The sequence below is a fragment of the Sminthopsis crassicaudata genome, chromosome 2 (genome assembly GCF_048593235.1).
Source record: "Sminthopsis crassicaudata isolate SCR6 chromosome 2, ASM4859323v1, whole genome shotgun sequence".
In the NCBI taxonomy this organism is placed as follows: domain Eukaryota; kingdom Metazoa; phylum Chordata; class Mammalia; order Dasyuromorphia; family Dasyuridae; genus Sminthopsis; species Sminthopsis crassicaudata.
In genome coordinates, this window is record NC_133618.1 from 79,555,379 (window position 1) to 79,571,809 (window position 16,431).

The following is a 16,431-nucleotide window of genomic DNA, read 5'->3' on the forward strand; positions in this document are numbered from 1 at the left end:
GGTCACCAATGTTGTCTGCTTCCTGTGGGTCACTTCACTTCCTGTCACTTCCTGAAGCTAATCTAAGGTCTAGAGAGCTCTAGGCCTAGAGATTATGTGACTTTCTTCAACCTGGGCCTAAAAAGCCTGATATTCTGGCTCTGCAGACCTCTGGGAATAGGAATCATGTGACTTAGGCCTAGTCTGACCTACTTCATCTCATAGATTCTTTAAGAAAGCTTCATCTGGTCTCCCTCTGAAGAAAGGGGCCATGTGAGCAAAAATGGTGATACCAGGTTTTTTTGTGGATACCAGCAAATAACGAAGAGGTATCCATGAACTGAGAAATGGCTGAACAGGTTATGGTTTATGAATTTGATGAAATATTTTTGTGATATAAGGAATGATACAGAGAATGGTTTCAAAGAAATCTGGGAAAATTCATGAATTAATTTGTTAAGAACCATGCCTACATGAAGGGGCAGGTCCAATTCTCCAAGAGCCTCCCCAGCTGTGGATCATAACACTTGAAAGGAGTCATAAGGCAATCTTCCCAGATATTCCTTATGGATTGGGAATGAAATAAATTGGCGGCAAGAGGGAAGAGGAGAGAGGTCAGACAACACAACAGTCTCTCAGGAGAGAGGTCAGAGAACAGCAACTGCCTTTCAGTCTCCTTGTATCATCATCGTCCTCTCACATGAAGAGATCCATTCTACAGGTGTGAGTTAGGCCTCCAGCAGCCACTGACAAATGGCTCCTATCACAACAACTAGATGTTCTCCTTTTTTTTTTTTTTTTTTTTTTTTTTTCTGTTACATTAGTTTACTATGGACACTATCACTGAAAGACTAAAGATAGAACATTTTTCAACTGGATTATAGAATATTCATAAGATATTAGGATAGTGAGCTCTTTTTGCCTTTGTATTCCCCAATCAAGTATAATGCCATGTATGCAATTGGTGATAGATAATTGCTTAATATGTCAGCCTTTGAAGGGCTTGTAATTTTGTTGGTATGGGCACTCCCATGATTAATGCAAATTGCAACTCATCTATAATTTAGTAGTTTTCAGTTGCTTTGGCTGGAAAAATTCATGATATTATGTCATCCTGGGGATCCATTTCTTTAAACTGAAATAGTCTTGGTCCTCAGACAATAGATGAATTCATTCATCTTTGGGTACAGACTCCAAGCTCTTCCATTTTGGTGTAGGACCTGTCAAAGCTTATTATTTCATTAGTATAGGCTTTCAATACTCTGGATTACATTTTTGTTACAATCATCATGGTGGTGTATTTATTAAATAAACCAATGAAAAATTTAGCCCATCATTGATATGATTATAGCTAGTAAGTATTTGAGACTGGATTTAAATTCAGGAAGATGAGTCTTCTTGACTCTAGGTTGGGTACTTTATTGACTGTATCTAGCTGTCCTGTAAACATGCTAACCAACCCACAACAATTTTCCCTGGCTTGGTTTCAATTTGCTAAGTCCATCCAACCTGGACATCTTCCTCTTCTGCTTCCTTCCTAATGCACTAGGTGAAAAGACTTCAGGCGTGCCTGGTGCTCTGAATAGTTGTAGATTTCAATTCAAGGTCCCACTGCAAAAATTTCAGAAAGGGCATCCATTATTCAATATCCATTGAAAAATTTTCCCTTCATACTCATGGTTGCTCAAGAGAATGAAAAACTTTCTTTCTTTTTTATTTACAGTCCCAGAGTCCAGACCAGTTCATGTAGGAGACAGTAATGTGAAAGGAATAATGAGTCCTGGTGAGCATGAAACTTTAAATTAAAAAAAAAAAATTGGTATCTTCTGTTTTCACATTGCTTTATTTCCCAAATACATTACTTTTCCTCCCCTTGCCTAGGTAGCTGATCCCTGTTGCAAAGAATAAAACAGAGAAAAAACTGAATAATAAACATCAACTAAGTCAAATAGCCTATGCAATATTCTTCAGCAGGATCTACCACTTCTCCAAAGAAAGGAGAGAGATGCATTTTCTTATCTCTATTCAGGGTCAAGAATGATCCTTTTAATTATACATATTCCAAGTTGCTTTTTGTGTTGGTGTTCTCTAAATTTACGTTGTAGATTTTATGAATATAGTTTTTCTGGTCTTGTCTACTTTACTTTGTATCAATTCGTATGTCTTCCATGCGTTGTCTATATTTTTATTCATTGCTCTTACAGAGTAGTAATATTCCATTACACTCATGTATCAAAATTTATTTAGCCATTCCCTAATTCAGAAGTATATACTTTGTTTCCAGTTCTTTGCTACTACAAAAAATACTGCTATGAATATCTTGAGGCAACAACAATTTTCTTTGATTTTCCTGGGAGGATTTCTAGTAATGAGATCTTTGGACAATTTTATCCCTTTCTTAGAATAATTCTGATGAGTATAGAGAATATTAATTTGTACTTGCCTCTCCCATTTATCTTATCATCCCCTTATTCTCAAAATAGAACAAAACTCAGGCAAGTATAAAAAATATATATTAACAACATTTAATTATACTTAAACATAATTGTTAAAATAACCAAGATAATAACTTAAGTAATAAATAGCAAAGACTGAGTCATTATAGAACAAATCCTTAGTTTAATCCTAATGAAGGAATGGAACGTGAGTATTTTGGGTAAAGTTTCTTTTTGGTTCATTCATTGAGTCAACTCAAATCACCATGCATTTATTAAGTGCTTACTATGTGCAAGGCATCATGCTGAGCTCTGATAATATAAATACAAGCAGAAAAAATTAAGCTTCCATATCCTTGAGGGTACTCCTCAAGGCTTTCCCCTAAGTCTTATTTTTTTTCTCTGTAAATTATCCCACTTGTTTGCTTAGATTCCATTGGTTTAATTCCTATTCAGATAACTCAGTTTATATATATTTACCTCCAGTCTCTCTCCTGAGTTTTAGTTCCTTATCACTAGTTGCCTGTTGGACTTTTCAAAATGATATTGTAGATCTATATCCAAACAGAGCTCATTGTCTTGTCCTCAAGACCAATCTTTCTTCCAGACTTTTATGTCCACAAAATCTCTTACATATGAATTTTTCTGCCTACTTACATAGATACCGTCTTTTTTAGGCTATTATCATCTCTTACCTAGGTTATTATAACAATAAGACTCCTTGCCTTGTTTTTCCACACTCCACTCCACCATCTCCACTGCTTCCAAAGTGATTTCCTTAAATGTAGGACTGAACATGGTGCTCCCTCATTCAATAAAATCCAGTGATACCCCTTCCAGGATAAAATATGAACTCCTCTGCGCATAAAATATATGTTTGGATATATATGTATACACACACATAAAATTACATATTACTCCCTTTCCTGATCTCTATGATCACTATCAAACTACTTTTTCTCTGTACCTCATGCATGACATTCCTTCTTCCATTCCTTGTCTTTGCCTGGAATATACTTCTCACCTCTTCTATAAAGAATTCCTTTCTTCTTTCAAGATGCAGTTCCAAGTACTACTATTCTCCCTTTCTATTTATATTACATTTAACTATCTTGAATTTGTTTTTATTTGTTCTATTTATATTTGTCTGTTTATCTGTCCATTCATCTATCTATCTGTCTTTCCCATTAAAATGTAACTGCTTTGACAGTTTGGGATTGTTTTGTTCTTTGTATTTATATTCCCCAGAGTATATAACACATTTCTGAGACAGAATAGGGAGTTAATAATTCCTTGTTGATCGAAAATAAAGTCCATTTTCCACCAGTCCATTTCCCCTTCTCTAATTCTTTCAAATCCCATGACATCATTCGCATTTTTTCCCTTACTATGGTCTCCAATAAAGATGTGACCTTTCCTTTTGCCAAGACAACCCTCTCCACATGTACTCTCAATCCAATACTCTCTCCTCTTTTAAAGAAGATGGCTCCTCCAGTCACCTCATCTCTTTCTTTACTGTTCAATTTCTTACATTCTCTTGGTTCCTTCCCTTTTCCTAAAAACACTCAAGTTTGAACCATCTTCAAAAAGTCCTTTCATCCCCTCAAACTATAACTCTATATTTCTTCTCCCTTTCACAAATTTCTAGAAAAAGCTGTTTATACACATTAGCTTCACTTCCTTTCCTCCCACATCTCAACCCTTTGCTATCTTCTAACCTCATTGCACAATTAAAACTGTTCTCTTCAAAATTACAGCAAATCTCTTACTTGCTCAAGCTCATTGCCTTTTCTCAATCTTTATGCTTCTGTATCTATAGTATTTTATACTTTTGACCATCCTGCCCCTATCCTCTTTCCCTCTGAATTTGTGACATTTTTCCCTTTTTCGGTTTTCTTTCTATTTGACTTCTCAGTCTCCTTTGCTGGATCACTACCACAGTCCATATTCTATGAGTTTACCCAAAGATTTTGTCTTAAATACTTTTCTTTTTCTTTTATATTCACTTGGTGATCCAATAAAATTCTATGGATTTAATTATCATCTTTATCAAGATGATTATCAGCTTTGTATGTTCAGCCTAGTCTCTTTGCTAAGCTTCAAATCCATCTACTTAAATGACCTACTGGACATTTTTTTTTTCTATGGACATCCCAAACTCAACATACCTAAAACAGAGCTTAGTAATAATGTAATAATCTCCTAATTGGTGTCTCTTCCTCAAATCTCTCCCCACTCCAATCTGTGCTCTGTGCAGCTGCCGGGCACAGGTCTGACCATGTTATTCTTCTAACCAAAAAAACTGTTCAAAACCCAGCCTCAATCTACCTTTCCAGTCTTATTCCTTTTCATGTTTCCTATTATCCAGTCAATTTGGCTTTTCATATTAAATAAGGTGCTTCATTTTCTGTCTTATTACTTTGCATGGGATGTTCCCATATCTGGAAGTACCTTCTCACCTCTGCTTTTTAGAATTTCTATTCTACCTCAAAGACCAATCAACTATTACCTACTAATAAAGTTTTCCTGATGCCCACCCAGCTTCTTCTGATCTGTTCCTTCAAATCACTTTATATCTCTCTTGTATACAATGTTCTATATAAAGTTTTGGGTATATATACATATATTTTATATATTTAGTTTATGTATATATATATATATATATATACACACATATATATATATATATCAATCACACACACACATATTTAAACAGATCTATCTACACATGTACGTGAGGTTTGAAGAGTTCCTCAAGGACAGGAAACCTTGTGTCTAGGACATAGCAGACATTTAATAAATATTTATTAACTGATATAATATGAAAGACTTGATGTTTGAATGGAATATTTTGTAATATTTAAGTATGTCATAAGGGTATTGGAAATAGAAATACCTTTTAAAAATGTCAAGTCTCTAACCATCTTCTGTTTTTTAGGAGTAAATGCAGCAACTCCCGAGACAGAAGAAAATCTCAAGTCCTGCTTATCTACTGATGTTCAGACTAAGGGTCCTCTGACCCCTGGGCTGTGGAGACAGCCCAAGGACAGTAAGGAATGGAGTGAGGAATATGGATCCAAGGATCACCCAGATAAACCAAAGGAAGCAGCCCAAGGCAGGCATAGCTCCTTGGAGAATGTTTTATGTGAAACATCTTTATCTGGTAAGTCTTACATGTAATGGTGGATGAAAAAAGTGGCCACAATTCTCTACAAAATCTAGACTTCTTGTACCCCAATAACTTTATAAGAACTGACCAACCCTCTCTGGCTTCGATTATTTGATACTGAATAGGATCCTCTTGGAGTTGTAATATATAGATGAGATGCTCTGTCATACTAGTTTTCCCCTCCAGCCCTGAACAAGATTTATATTACCCTCTTAAACGTTCAGATACATTAATCAATTAAAATCAGCAGCATTTATTGAGTTTGGGCTGTATTGAACACAGACTAGAAACTTTTTGCTGAAAATAAGTGATGAATATTCATGCTTGCCTCTTAAAATTTGTGTTAATCTAATAACTGATCACAAAATCCTACATAATAATTTATATCAATAATGAAGATATTACCTATGCTATCATATTTTGCCTCTCTAAATGGCATTATGGATTCTGATTATAGCAATTCTTACAAAGTCTTGTTTGAATTTCTTTTGGATTTCCTTCTGTTCATTTACTAAGTCCATTATTTTTATGATATTGTGACTCTGTTGTCAACCTTCCTTGCTAACTTCTCTAGATAGGTTTGACTTATATACTTCTTCAGCACTCAGAGAGTCCATGATTTCATCAGTAACTTTATTTCTTCCACTGGTACAAATTGTAATCTTTTTTTATGATTTTGTAGATGGTGTTTGAGTGACTATGGCTGAAAAAATTAATTAAAAGCAATATATAATCAGTTTCCTCATCTATAAAATGAGGCCATTGGACTAGAGGATCTCTAGAGTTCCCTCTAACTTTAAATATCCTATCCTATGATTCTGCAACCTAGATCATAATTGAAGTTTTTTTTTTTGAGAACTTGACAATTCCATACTCTGCAGACATAAAACCCAAGGTCACCTCCATACCTCAATGACTGCATAGCACTTTAGTGGAAGATGACTTAGTTTAAGCTTAACCTTCTTGATCTGGCACCATGTTTTCTTTTATACTTCCTTATTCTACCTGCTAATAATACCACTTATTGGATACCTTCCTTAAGCTAGTAATAGAATTGTTGAGTTGAAATGTACCTTTCAAATTATCTGCCCTCAAACCCCCCTAATTTTACAAGTGGAATATAATATAGATCACAGTTACCCAACCAATGAGCAGCAGCAGTGTGTCACATGGATTCTGTTAATATGATTCACAACTAGTTTAAAGTACTATACAACTCCAGATAAGAGAAGTAGCAACTTCCTAAAAGAAGGTGTGGGGAAAAGAAAATAGTACCAACTTGTCTCTAAATTTACAAAAGATTTGAAAAGACCTACAGAAAAGTCTATGAAAATTAAGTAGGCATACTTTTAGGAAAGTTTATATTTTCTTGTTAAGAGGGAATATCAAAGAGGAAGAACAAAGCATCATGCTCTTGGGCATACAAATTCTCTGGAATAGCAGATGTGCTGAAGCACATACGCTTTAGGAAAGAAACTTGCTGGAAAGTTAAAATATGTCATAGAAAAGAGGAGGAAGAAATAAGAAAGTAAAATTCAGTTTATAAGAAATTGAAATATGATGAATTTAAAGTTTATGAGCTTGATAGAAAAAAGTTTGAATACTCCTATATGCAAATTTCTTTTCACTTAAAAAACATAATTCTGAAACTGAAACAGAATTGCAGAATTAGACTCAGGCCTAGAAATGATAAAAAATAAATCATTTAATGAGATTCCTTCATTTTATAGATAAGGAAACTGAAAATCCCCAAGAAGTTGAATGAATTAGCACAGATCATATGAATAGTTAAGGGCAAATCTAGACTAGAACTACTAGGAAATACTTTAATATTTTATATGAAAATGAATAGTTATGTAGTACTATGATAAAAAAGGAGTTAGGTTGATGGATACTAATGCAAAATTTTTAGAATTCTTCTGTTAATAAGGCAGTTTTTATTACCTGCATTTTCCAGCAATAGATTAACCTCTAAATATCAAGTTACAATATCCTAATTTTTTTTCTACTTGTTTTATTTGGGTTAATTTTTAAAGCCAAAAGACAAACTGTGGCTCTGGAGCTGCTTGAATCTGAACGAAAGTATGTTATCAATATATCCCTGGTTCTGAAGATCAAAGCAACATTCCAGGGATCTGATGGGAAGAGGAGTACCAAGGAGAGAAGGTATCCTTGTTGACTTTTGTCTTTACAGCAATGTAGGAGTTAACTTGCCCTACTTATTTTTCTAAGGTATGTGATTTTGGCAAATGGCAATAGAAGCATAATATCCTCTTGCCCATGACCTGCCTCAAAACCAATCTTGCAATGGATTCAGTAAAACTAGTTTTCTGGATTTTCTTTGGTCTTGGCCTGTATTGTGAATTATTAGTGCAGCTGGCTAGGGATCATGTTCTTTTCTACCATGCAGATTACAGGTCCATTGTAAGAGCTAGATTATTTTTTCCTCTTGAGATGTGGAGTGATGCTAGATGACCATCAAATGCCACATGATTATTTGCAGCAGTAAGAAAGGGCTTCCTGAACCTATGATTTTATTTGTATGGGAAGTCTGGGTGTGAACATTTTCTCCAATTCTATTTACAAAAAGCTCTTAAAACTCTGGTCTCATATATTTCTTATTATACATTTCAAAGCACCATACAGTGGGAAATATGTGTGTGTTTGGAGTGGAAGGGTACATATATTCAAAATGATGAATGAACCCAGAAAAAGCAGGCATCTGCTGTTACAACACAAATTATATAAATATGAAATTATTTTCTTGACCCACTTATAGGAAATAGAGATTTATTGAAGTCTTCAAAGTCATACTTTCAGTTAGTCAGTATCCAGGACAGTGTCCTACACTTAGCGGAGCAAAATAAACATTTGTTGAATTTAATGTATCATTGCAAGCTGAAAACTGTGGCCTTGGGTATAAGCACATGTCTCCTAATAGCAGAGCATTAAGATGAATTTATAGTTAGGAGTAGCTAATAGCTGAGAAGGGGTCCTATGATGGCTTCCCACAGGGCCTCCATGTTTAATTCAACAGAGGTGCTAGGCTATAAAGTACCGCGAAGTGTCATGTGTTTAAACACTTTCTATTATAAAGCCTAGATAATAATCTTGCCAATTGGAGTGAGATTTTTTTTTTTAATAACTGGAAGCAATATCCATTTTAATAAGATTACAGATCCATTGATGATAGCCACCAGAGCAACCTGGAATCTATTCCTAAATGTGGTAGTTTAGCCTTGGTCTGTCAACTGCCAGGATTTTAAATTTGAGCAATGAACTGGTGACCATGTTGGTTTTTGTTTTTTTTTTTTTTTAATTCATACATGCCCTTATTTAGGGCCCCCCCCCTTTTTTTTTTTTTTTTTTTTTTTTTTTTTTTAGCTCTTTAGGAACCTACATTTCTGGGTAACAATGTCAGAGCTAGCCTTTGGTAAAGTAGTAAAATAGATTATTTTTGGTGTTCTTCCCCTTATTAGATTTTTTTTTTTTTTAACTTTCCTATCCTATCTGCAGGTTGTGACCAAAATGTTAATTAACCACAAAGAAATGGTGTCAAATAGATTGTAATTTGTTGATTCTCATTAATGCCCTTCTCTTCTCAAGTCTTGGTCCCTTTACTCTTCTACTCTTCTCTGTCTCTCTGTCTCTGTCTTTTCTTCCTTGGCCCTCAGCCCTCTCTTTCTTCATAGAAATATGGGAGATAGAGAGCTACATACACAAGGAGGAAAAGACATTAATTTCACATAGGTCAGAGTAGATTCTTTTCATAATACTCAACTTAGCAAATGGGAAAAAAAGAAAAATTTCAGATTCAATAAGTTTCAGTTTCCAGCTTTAAATACATTATTCAACCTCCCTAGTAACTATCTTCAACCTAATTATTACAAACTGGAAGTATGGTCTCAGTACTATTGCCAGATAAGTAAACTGGCAATGAAGAAAAGTGGCTTTAATAATCAATTTTTAAAAGTTTAAAATTTTTTTAGGTGTTCCACAGAATTTCCGGTGGTAAAGCTATGTGTTTACTTTTCTCCCTTTTGTAAGTAAAGTCTGTGTAAACTTTAAAGCACAATGGAAATGTGAATGTTCCTTTTCAGATTGCTATCATAACTGATGTTTTTATGGTACTTTAAATTTGTAAAGTACTTGACATACATTATCTCACAATAGCCACATAAGGAAGCAATTATAGATATTTCTCCTGCTTTATAGATGAAAAAATGATACAATGACTTTCTTGTGGTCAAGCAGCTATTAAGTATCAAAAGTGCATTTGAACTTCCACTTCCAGTATTCTATCCTCTGTTATTTCACCTAAAGAAAAGAGGATTTATTTATTTTTGGTGGATAAGACAATCAGGGTTAAGTGACTTGCTCAGTCACATGCTAGTAAGTGTCAAGTATATGAGGCTGATTTTGAATTTAAGTCTTTCTGACTCTAGGACCCTGCTTTATCCACTGCACCACTTAGCTGTCTCAGACACTTAGGAAAGGTTATGCAAGCAGCAAACTTTAAGATCAAATCATATTTGTTCAGCAGGCTCTTTATAAAGGAGCTTTCCTACAGCTTCAGAAGACTATTTATCTATGATAACTTGTAATCAGGAAACATTTCTTTCAGAACAAGGAATGGTCCATACTTTTTATATTCATTTTGATTATGTCTCATTTAGGACTTAGTTTGTACTAAATTATATATATTGGTCTATTCTGCTTCTAGTCTTTTCCCAGGTTCCTTGAGGTACCTTGTCCAGCAACATTTGGATTTACTTCATGCACTGCAAGAAAGGGTTCTGAAATGGCCACGCCAAGGAGTGCTGGGGGATTTATTCCTTAAATTGACAAATGATGAAGTAAGTTCGAACCCTTACCATAACTGATCATTATCTTACTATGCATGATCATGTGGATCACTAATTTTTATTAATTTGTTCTACTTAGGCAATAATTTGCATCATAGAATTATGGTGATAGGTAAGACCCATCAATCTAATCATCTCATTTTAGAGATGAGGAAATAGAAGTGACTATACAGTTTTACAATTAGTTAGTAGTGGAGTAGAGATGAGAACCCAAGTTTCCTGACTACTAGTCTAATATTATTTCTGTTTTATCATCCTGCCACTGTTTAACATGTATTCTTAATTTTATTTCCCAGAGAGCTTTTAAAAATATGCTGCGTGACCATTCTGTTTGGTGGTTTGTTTTTCTCCTGAGAGGCAAAAGGCAAAATAATTTGATTTGACATTCTTTCAGTCAAGCTACAAATAGGGCACTTAGCTTGACTTCAGTTACGAACAAAATTCTAATATTTAATGTTAAAGGATTGATGAATGAATATCTAGAAAAGAAAGCATAGAGAATCAACTTATCTTCATTAAGAACCAATAATATATGACTAGCCTTTTTTTACCTTTTGGGTTAAATATATTTTACCTAGTTTTTTTTTTGGTAAAACTGTTCACAAAATCTATTATGCTATTTTTGTTAGTGAAATGAAGACATATAGATAATTGCATACTTATATGAGTTCAGAGTTAGCTGAATGGGTAGATTTAAACAATAGCCATTACTGGCAGTCTGTGGTGGAGTTCACTAGGGATCTAGGATTCATTCTCTATTATTCAACATTTTATTTACAACTTGGAAAAAAGGTATAGGTAGCATGTTTTTTACATTTATAGATAATACAAAACTATAAGGGATAGCTAGATCTTAGATGAAAGAATTAGGATCCAAAAATATCTTGACATGCTAAAACATTGAGCTGCAACCTATGAGATAAAATTTAAAAGGAATATAAATTCTTATACTTGGGTTCAAAGAAATCATCTTCACAAGTACATGGTAGAAGAAATTTATCTAGAGAGCAACACTAGGAGATTTTAAGAATCTAGAGGCTTTAGTATTCTACAAGTCATGTCAAACTCAAATAGAAATGCAGCCACAAAACCAAAGATAAGGATCCCTACAGGCTACATACTGCTTTAGAAAACCACATCTACCATGACTGCATATGTGTAACCTACATCAAACTGTTTGTCGTCTTAGCAAAGTGGGAAGGAAGGAAAGAAGGGAGACAATTTGGAACTCAAATTAAAAAATTGTTAAAAATTATTTTTACTTGCAATTGGAAAAAATAAAGTATTTTTAAAAACAGATATAAATGCTATTTATGTTTAATTTTGTTTTATTTTATTAAGTATTTCCCAATTATATTTTATATGTTCAAGCTACCCTTGAAAGTATGTGGATTGCTATTTGACACGTCTGGTATACAAGCTCAAAATGAGTCAGCAGTGTGATATGTAGAGATATAGACTATGTACACACAACACATACACACACACACACACACACACACACACACAGAGTTAATGTCATCTTAGGCTGTATTAAGACAGACAGAGTGTCCAGTGCCAAGAAGGTGATAATCCTACTATGTCTCAGACATACCACACATGGAATTTATGAGCACCCTGTTTTAGGAAGGATAATGATGAACTTGAAAAGAGGACAACTAGGATAGGAACAACTTTGAAGTGATGCTATATGAAGATTAGCAGAAAAAAGTAAAGATATTTAATCTGATGAAGAGAAAACTGAAAATTTTCTTCAAATATTTGCAGAGTTGCCTGTGGATGACACATTAGATTTTTTCTAATACTCACAAATTCTGTGGTAGTTGGCCCCATAGGTGAAGAGTAGCAATAATGTGGAAGGTGCAAAGAAACAAATTTAATTTGATGTATAGAAATACTAATAAGAAAGCTGTGTAAAAAGTAAGATGGGTAGCCTCAGGAGGGAGTGCCTTTTCTATCATTGGAGGTCTTCCGGGAAAGCTTAGAGATCCTTGTGTAAGTATAAATTAGACTAGATGGATGGCCTTTAAGTCTCTTTGACTTAGAGTCTGCAAAATCTGCACATTAAAATTATGAGGATAAATTAAATAATATTACAAGAGGAAACATTTCTTATCTTCTGACAAGTCATTAAAACTGACTTTTCAAAATGAAATGTGTCTTTCATTTATAATTTTGGCAATGTCAGGTCAGAAATGACTTTTTCTCTTGGATTTAATAGTTTGTTTGTTTTTGTGTTTTTGTTTTTTTTTGAGGCTGGGGTTAAGTGACTTGCCCAGGGTCACACAGCTAAGACGTGTTAAGTGTCTGAGACTAGATTTGAATTTGGGTCTTCCTGAATTCAGGGCTGGTGCTCTATCCCCTGCGCCACCTAGCTGCCCCCTAATAGTTTTTTTTTTAAACCTTAATATAAAGATTTTGTGTTCTATTTACAAATATTAAACATGGCTCAATAGAAAAAAATCTGGATTTGGAGTCAGAAAATCTGAGTTCAAATCTCAAATTTGCTATTTACTTTTTCTAGCACTTTAGTCATGTCTTCTGACTCATAAGGTTTTCTCATCCATAAAATGGTATGGTAGGATTAGATCATCTTTAAGGTTTCTTTTGGCTATCATCTATCACTACAAGGGTAATATTTTTAGTTTTAAATATATTTAAATAAAAATTAAATAGAATTTAATTGGTTTGAGGGTAAAGAGGCAGCTACATGAAACAGTGGGTAGAGGGGCTGGTCTGGGAGTCAGGAAGACATCTTCCTGAATTCAAATTCACCCTCAAGCACTTACTAGCTTTATGATCCTGGGCAAGTCACTTAATTTTACCCCAGTTTCCTCATTGTAAAATGAGCTAAAGAAGAAATGGTAAATCAGTCTAATATTTTTGCCAAGAAAACTCCAAATGGGGTTATGAAGAATTGGATATAACTGAAATGACTGAACAACAAATTGCAAGAAAATTTAAAAAGAATAAGTTGGATAACCTGTAAAGTATTCTGACTTCCTTTGTAATATGTGCTACTATAAAAATACATGGTATATTCATTGATGTTTCCCAGTTCTTATGAATTTTTGTGTTTATTTTTAAGAATAATTTCTTGGACTACTATGTTGCTTATCTGAGGGACTTACCTGAATGTATTTCTCTGGTCCATGTCGTAGTCCTGAAAGAGGTGAGCTAACTATCTATTAATGATATTACTGACCTATTAGCCTAAACAAGGGAAAAACTCTGAGCTATTTTGGGAATGGGTGTGCATGGACCATTTATTTTTTATTTTGTAGACTCTGTTGTGGCCAGTGCCATTTTCAAGACTCTTGGAAAACTCTTATGTCAAAGTTAAAATGTGTTCATTCAGGGATCAAATCATTCCCTCATTAGCTTCATTCCCTAATCAGTGGGAGTGATTATAATAAAATCAACCATCCATGACTCTTCTAGATGCCACCTGTAGATTTGTGGTCCTTCAAGTTCTCTCATTTCTATATAACAATATCTTGTTACTCTAGAATCTGCAGAGCACATAGTCAAGTGACTCTTTTGGATAATAGCAGTTGTAAATTGGAAGTACCACTGTTTCGGGGAAACTCTCCTTGAAAATAATAGATACACAATAAATATTACATTGGTTCAAATATAAGCTACTCTCACCTACCCTGCCAATCTGGACTGTATAAAATCTGATTGTGTTTTTTAATAGCAGTTAGGTGGTATAATGGATAGAAGTTTGGAACTAAAGTAAAGAAAGACCTGAGTTCAGATTCTGTGTGTAAAATAGGAATAGCAACATTGACTTTACAAAACTCATGGGATGATAAATGAGATAATCTATGCAAAATGCTTCACAAACTTTCAAATGCTTTATCAGTGCTAGCTGATACTTATATTATGCTATTACATATTATGTTTTTTTTCAGAGATAACATTTTAGTAGCATGGTCTTTATTTGGTGCTTCATCATATTTGGAGCAATAAGGTTTCATAGGTAATGAATTCATGCCTGAGTGGCCAAATTACAACTAATGAACCTTTCTGTACTTAAGCTACACTGATTTTCATTTAGCAGACCCACACAAACTCCTCAATGTGATGTTAAAAGTCCTCACCCGTACGATAGTATGGATCCCATCCTGGTCTAGAAGGCACTCCTTCCTTTTATGTGACTCTTAGAATTCTTTCTAGGTCCAGAGCAGACATCCTCTCCTGTAAGAATTCTTTCCTCATCCCAGTAGACGTTAGAGCTCTCTTCCTCCTCGGATATTATTGTGTATATAACTCTCCAATAGAATAGAAGCTCTTTGAGGGTGAATATCATTTCCTTGTTTTTGTCCCCCTCCCCCTCCCTTTTTTTTGGTCTTAGTATTCCTAGAGACTGCCTTAGTGCTTTTCAGAGAGTAGGTGCTTAACCAAGTTTGTGAATGCCTCCTACTGCCTACTCTACTAGGCTGTGAGTAATAGGAAGCATGTGACACCATTCTGTTTAGCAAACCTGGAGTTGCTTTTAAAATTCGTTTTCATTCATTCTTAAGGCACTCCTGCCCGGATTAGTCCTGCCTGGATTAGTGTGGAACTATAATACAGGAGGAAAAAATGCCATGTGACGTAACTCTCCAACTAATTCACCTAAACTGCTCCATCTCTCTGGACTTCAATTTCCTTATTTGTAAAATGAGGCAATCTTTGGGGTACCTTCCAGGATTCTCAGTGGGATCCTTTGTGTTTTGATGCTTCCTAAGGGCATTATGGTTATCTTGTTACTGATACTAGGCCCCTGAAGAAAGCTGAATAGTAACTTCACTTTCTCTTTGAATTCAGGCTGAAGAAGAGATTAAATCTGACCTATACACACTATTTTTTCACATAGTCCAGAGGATCCCTGAATACCTTATTCATTTGCAGGTGGGTATGGCTGAACAAACTTTATGACTTTAAACTTTCCATACTAATGAAAATAGAAATTTAAGGGAATTATCACTATTGATACTTTGACAGTGGTTTGGAATATTATTGCTCCATGGACTTCTTTGTACAGAGAAACCTGAATTCATCTAAGTATTAGTCCACATAAGTCAAGCTAGCAGCCATGGGAGTAAGTTTACAGTATATTTGTTGTTCAGTTGCTTCAGTTTTGTCCAATTCTTCCTGACCCTATTTGGGGTTTTCTTGGTAAAGATACTGGAGTGGTTGCCATTTCCTTCTCCAGCTCATCTGTAAAAAACAGGGAAACTGAGACAAAGAGGCTTAAGTATCTTGCCCAGGGAGCACAACTAATAGTGGATCAGTGAGAGATAGGATTATGGATTTCTTTATTGTTTCTAATTATTCAGATACATCATTTGTGAAATGGTAGATCAAAGTAATGTGCAGTACATAGAGAGGAAATAATTTATTTGAGTTTTTCAACTTACCCTTTCTCTTTACTATCTCAGAATGTCTTGAAGTTCACTGAGCAAGAACACCCTGATTACTATCTGCTTTTGGTGTGTGTACAGCGCCTCCGAGTTTTTATCTCTCACTACACCCTGTTGTTTCAATGCAATGAAGATCTGCTCATTCAGAAACGGAAAAAACTCAAGAAGTAAGTTTCTGACGGCCCAGTCTGGAGGGAGGGTCAAAGGGATATGAGCAAAGGAAGAACATAAGACATCTCTGAGTCTTATCACCAAAGGCAGCATGAGATACAAAGACATAAAATGAGGTGAGTGATAATAATAGACTACAAAAGAATGCCTGCTAGAAGAATTGAAGACGCCCAGATTAAGAATCTCCCCACCATCTTGGCTACCTCGGATCTAATGGGGCACTTTCCTGGACATGCAAACCTACCTCTCCCAAGCCTGTATAGAAAACACATCCTTTTGAAAGTTCTTCAGATTAGAGATATTATAAGACTTCTTAGTACCCTCACTGGACTGTTTTCCCAAGAAGTCCATCCTTTTGATTCCTTTATTTTTGCCTATGGCATTACCATTTAGCCAGACTT

General features: G+C 34.8%; 1 protein-coding gene across 1 annotated transcript in view; it reads left to right on the plus strand.

The window, feature by feature from the left end:
• The window catches only part of ARHGEF33 (Rho guanine nucleotide exchange factor 33), a 52,911-nt gene that overhangs the window by 18,576 nt on the left and 17,904 nt on the right, over positions 1-16,431 (plus strand). Inside the window, exons 7-13 of the mRNA XM_074286646.1 lie at positions 1,703-1,762; positions 5,353-5,577; positions 7,620-7,749; positions 10,307-10,439; positions 13,537-13,620; positions 15,264-15,347; positions 15,878-16,026. Coding sequence (XP_074142747.1) covers positions 1,703-1,762; positions 5,353-5,577; positions 7,620-7,749; positions 10,307-10,439; positions 13,537-13,620; positions 15,264-15,347; positions 15,878-16,026 — 865 coding nt within the window. The remainder of the gene's footprint in view (positions 1-1,702; positions 1,763-5,352; positions 5,578-7,619; positions 7,750-10,306; positions 10,440-13,536; positions 13,621-15,263; positions 15,348-15,877; positions 16,027-16,431) is intronic.